This window comes from Prosopis cineraria, unplaced genomic scaffold (genome assembly GCF_029017545.1).
Source record: "Prosopis cineraria cultivar Desert tree isolate PC_DT_omini unplaced genomic scaffold, ASM2901754v1 PC12, whole genome shotgun sequence".
NCBI classification, from domain to species: Eukaryota; Viridiplantae; Streptophyta; class Magnoliopsida; order Fabales; family Fabaceae; genus Prosopis; species Prosopis cineraria.
In genome coordinates, this window is record NW_026555343.1 from 38141711 (window position 1) to 38147162 (window position 5452).

At 33.2% G+C, this 5452-nt stretch overlaps 1 protein-coding gene across 1 annotated transcript; it reads right to left on the reverse strand.

Moving 5' to 3' along the window:
- Nucleotides 1-203: 203 nt before the first annotated feature.
- LOC129287820 (mediator of RNA polymerase II transcription subunit 6) lies at nt 204-3582 on the reverse strand. The gene is made up of 5 exons (XM_054924068.1): nt 3289-3582; nt 2186-2360; nt 1760-1829; nt 1201-1310; nt 204-843 (listed from the first exon to the last, which is right to left on the reverse strand). Exons 1-5 carry the CDS (start codon nt 3552-3554, stop codon nt 682-684), a joined length of 783 nt encoding a protein of 260 aa, XP_054780043.1. The 5' UTR covers nt 3555-3582; the 3' UTR covers nt 204-681.
- Between the last annotated feature and the right edge of the window lie 1870 nt (nt 3583-5452).

The following is a 5452-nucleotide window of genomic DNA, read 5'->3' on the forward strand; positions in this document are numbered from 1 at the left end:
CTAAAACATTCTCTGCTAATAGCAATTTTGTTCCTAAAATAAATGATAATGCATCATAACTTAAATCTAATTGACATGAGAGATAACACTTTCGATCAAATTTAAATCTCAATCAAAATTCTTAATGGTCAATGTTGGGATAGTTAACATGAGAAGCAAATATATTAAGCTTTAATTACTTTAGGCACAAAATTGGTATAAAATAATTTAAAATGCTAAGTGCTCATTGAAAAATAATCCCGAATAAAAATTCCCATGGCCTTTTTTTAAACTTGAAACGGCCCTGCAGCTACACTGAGATCAACCATACTTCCAGACGGCAGAGTGCCAAGGTGACAAAATTTTCTATGGAAAAAACTATATTTTTTACAAACTTGGTCTTTTCCTCTTTGGTTCGGCACAAATACCCAGGACTCAAGATTGATTCTAACTATACTATCAATTAGTGCACTGTCTAGAGCCGAAATGCATTCTCAGATTACAGTGAGCCTAGCTGATCATGTCTACTAGACTATTAACCATGGTGAGGATCAGAAGCCAGAACATCATCTAGCATATAGGATTAAACACATACAGTCACGCGAAGCCCATCGTGTTCTTGCAAAGGCCACCCCGTTAATAATAACCACCTTCTTCTTGCACCAATATCTCCATAGTAATTGCAGTTTTTCTCTTGTTATATCAAACTTTCATCCTCTTTGCAGGTCCTTGATCAATTATAGGATCAACAAGAGCAGCTTGCGACTCTCCTGCTTCTTGACCTTCGGGTCCTTTCTCAGTTTCTGCAGTTGGTGGTGGAACGTAACCTTCAGGAAATGGTGGTGGAGGTGGAGCTGGAGATAGCTGGAACGGCAAATTAATAATATCCAAGTCAAGACAAACCAAAATTTTACGTTCCATATTAAAAGTGGGACATGACATTTATCAGCCAATTCAGAACAAAGATGACTTATATTCAACTGAAATTTAAATGTATACATCATTCAACATATTCACAACAGCCCGAAAGAGACATTACCAACAGGGTAAAAAGATAACAAAAGATAACCAGCATGCACATTTCATATTATTTCACAACTTGATTTCATAGATAATAAGGACATGAATTTTTTCTCCTAAGCCTTTCCCTTTGTTTAACATTCACCTGCAAAGAGGTGTTCAACAAAGGAAGCATGGAAAACCCCTATCATTTCAACGTACCTTACGCTTTAGGGATGCAAGAATGTGATCCACCCGCATAACTTCTTTTATGTCGATTGTCTCTTTACCAGCCTTTGCTTCTGGCACTACAGGCTCATTTTCAGAATCAACTGAAGCAGAAAGAGGAAACAAAATTCAAGTAACATTCACAGAAGTCAGCACTGAACTAGTTAAATGGTTATATACTTCAAGAAATGGTAAACAGGCAGGCAGAACATGACAGGTGTAGAAAACTGGATGGCAAAGTAACGCTAGCCGCATTTCCTCAGATGCTTGCAATAGTAAATCCTCACATGGCTTAAATGCCGCATTCTAACAACACTTATCCTGGTAATCCATAGACAAATATCCCAATAGTCCAAACTCTTCAAAAGTTTATTCTCTTCAGCAAGACAGAAGTTTTGAGGGTGAGAGGGTATAAAATGGCATTGCAATAGCTCATTGCCAGAACAAATTAAGACTGATCAATGGAGCATACATATCATAGTGAGTAACAGAGTCCGACATTAATCCCCCACCCCATTTAAAAAAAAAAAAAAAACAACAAAACTCTACTTACCGTATCCTATCTTCTCCAACTTTGATGCAGCCGTACTAAAGGCCTTCTGTATATGATATAGTGCCCTTCCCTGCAAGAACAAGCACAGCAAGGATTTGAGCAAAACCTTTTCTCTCAATTTGTTTTAAACAGAAAGAGAAAAAGATAGGAAACTGCACTGAGTTGATTGGATAAAGCATAATAGATATATTGTTGCTGTAATGTCACAAAAAATTTAAAATGGTAAGCCACATTTTTAACATCCAGATTCAGAACCTAATAGGCTATTGCTGCTTTTGTATGAAAAACCAGAAGTCAGAATTTCAGGATTGACAAAAGAAATTTGTAATTTTCACAATTACCAATATCCGCTTTTTCTTGCAAATAAGTAATCACATGTCAAGGTCATTCCTAATTCTAATAATCAAATATAAAATATTAATTTACAATTCGAGCAGCAAAGACATTGCATAGTTGTGGTGCTTGGTATATTGAACCATCCAAGATGTAATATGCTAGCATCGGTGTAACTTTCTCAGGGCCATCTCTCTTTTGCTTGCGAATAACAAAAAGGTGAGGTTCCATAACTTCACAGAGCATGTACTCTATGCCTGTCATTTTCCTGAAGAGCGTGACAGTCATGATTTAGTCCAAATAATATTTTCTAGAATCAAGGAGCAAGATTAAATTTCTTTTCATGTAGAGGCTAAATGCATAAGTGAAATCAACCAAATAATCATAACAAAAAGAACAGCATAATTTTATCCCAAATAAATGAACAATGTACAGCCGTCTATGACCCATGATCCCCATCTCACTCCTGGCTCTTTTGTCTTTGCATTAGGCAGTCATGTAGGGTGAATAATGAAACATATGTTTGACACAATTGCATTAGGACTATTGCCAGTCTTGTTCAGACTTAACGTATGTCTAACAAGACTTATGGTCATTCATTATTGATTTAGTCTGAGTTAAAATTCCCCCAGCACAAATGTCACGAAAAGGAGCATTCTGAATCTTAAAACATCCGAATTGACTTTCACGTCAACATATGCAAATCATTAGTTCGAATTTTCATATATATTCTGCTTGAAATCTTTAAGTGACAGTTCTATAGCTTTCGTGTTGCTGCCTCCAAGAGTGCTATGTGATTTTTAAATCAGAATTCAGTCTTTAAATCAGACCACCGATGATCAGAGTGATTTTGTTTCTTCTGATGAAAGGAAAATGTCTTTTGGCAGAAACATCTAAGAACCACTCCCAAAAAATATTATTATCTATGCAAAAAAGAAAAAAAAAAGAAAAAAAGAAGATTCAAGCTTCCGACTTTTCTCCTTCCCACATTTCCGCTGCAAATAGACTAGCTCAAGAATAATTCCAGGTTCAAGAATGTTATCCTCAATAAACATAGATTCTTACACCACTCATTTCCCAACTAGTGTCTCATCCACTTTTCCTAAAACCCTAGTTAATCCCAACATTCAGTAAACGAGTGAATCATGCGGACAGATCCACTTACACGATGAGGATTCAGATGGTATGTATCTTACGATAATTGAGACGGATCGAGAGGATGGATTGAGCGCATTCTAAGCTGTTCATTGTTGCAGGTCCAGTCGTAGAAAGGGGACAAGGCGAAATAATCGAACACTAGGTTGCGATCGAGAGGGTAAGTATTGAGCCAGAGCTGATCTCGGAAGCATATTCCAGTCATGTCAGTCCCCGGCGGTTGTGGGGGCGGCGGCGCAGCTCCGTCGAACAATGGATTTCCCGGCAGCCCCATCGGAGGTGTCGCCATCGCGGCCTCGCAGCGCATGATCACGCTTGCTTGACACAGCTTCCATATCATGTAACGAGTCAGGGGCGTTTGCGCGGAAACTGTGTCGTTTCGCAGTAGCGAAATAATCCACACGTCACGTGTCAAAAAAAATTTTACACGCCACGTCAAGAGTCAAGACTCGAGACGCGAACTTAAAATAAATAAATAAATACACACATGCCACGCAAGAAATGGGCCAAAAAATAAGAACATGAAAAAATGAATAGAAAAAACGACAATAATTTTTTTTAAAATATATAAATAATAATTTAATTTTTTAAAATATTATAATTTTTTTAAATCTTTAAGTATTTTTTTGTTATTAATAAATTTATATGAATTATCAAATTATTCTTATAAAAAATAAATGATTCACAATTTTATTTTATATTTGTAATTTTTTTTTATTCATAATAATGCAATAATAAATTATAACTTTACATGTTAAATTTTTTATTTACTATTGTATTGTTGTGAATATAAAAAATTTATTATTGCATTGCTGCGGATATAATAAAAAAAGTTACGAATATAAAAAAAGTTATAAATTATTTATTTTTAATAAAAATAATTTGATAATTTAAATAAATTTATTAATGAAAGAAAAGTCTTTAAAAACTTTTAAAAAATTATGACATTTTAAATAATTAAATTATTATTTATATATTTTAAAAAAATTTTATTTTTTTTCAAACGAATAAGTGAATGGGCCAAAAATGATTTACAAAATTAATTTTAAAATTTTATGATATCAAAATCAGAAGACTAAATTTTGACTTATAGCATGACACACTTCACGCCCACAGCGCAAAGCCATGCTTTTCTATTTAGTATTTACACACTTGTTTAAAAGATAAGTTATTTAGTTTGTCAAAAAAAAATTATTGAAATAAATATTATTATATTTTCTTTTAGTTAGCCAACCATAATAAAATGAAATCACATTTCTTCACTTTTTTTTCCTTCTCTTCATTTTCATTACTTTTGTTACTTCCTCCATTAAAAAAATTAAGATATTTTAAACCAAATTATACCTCCCAATAAATTAATTAATTATCTTTAAATGAATATTTTCTTCCTATGTCTGCCTTTATTTAGTGTGTTTTCCTTAAAGGTGAATAGTTAAGTGGTATATTTATTGAAAGTATTTAAAAAAAAAACTCATTAATCATTCATTAAAATGTCTTTTATTTTTTTTAACATCTAAACCAAAAGAATGTCTTATAAATATATTAAGTTTTAGTTTTTAAAAAATATTAATTACATTTGTTAAAGAAATGCCATTCATACTGCTAACTACTTACGACGACAGACATTTTATTTCACATTATTATTATTAGCACACAACCATTCACAAAAAACGAAACCATTTAACAAAAATCAAATTTCTCTGGATGTTTTGGGATGCCATCATCTAGCATTTTTAATTTATCTAACTCAGATGCGTAGAATTTAAACTTGAGATCTCAGAATAAAATATTGTCACTCTTTCGACCAGTAAACTAAGCACCTTTCATTTTTAATTCCAGGCTTCTAGATTCTTTATAATTAGATAGACATGCATTATAGCTTGTGTTCATCAAGAGAAGTCAGAATCAAAATAAAAAGAAAAAACTGGATAAAATAATATGCGCCCATCAATCAAAAAAGAAAAAAAAAGAAGGCCATGTCACAAACTTTCACACTGATTTAACATTAAACAAACCACACAAATAGTTCATAACAAGTATAAACGGTACACTTGATCACTGTCAATTTGAAGACACACGAAGACAACAGATCACGAAAAGAAGAACACGAGCATTGACGAACACTAACGCACAGTACATATTCCTAGTTTGACATACAACGTATTATGTAATTGCAAGAGCCATCTGTCTTCAAGCCGAACCTGA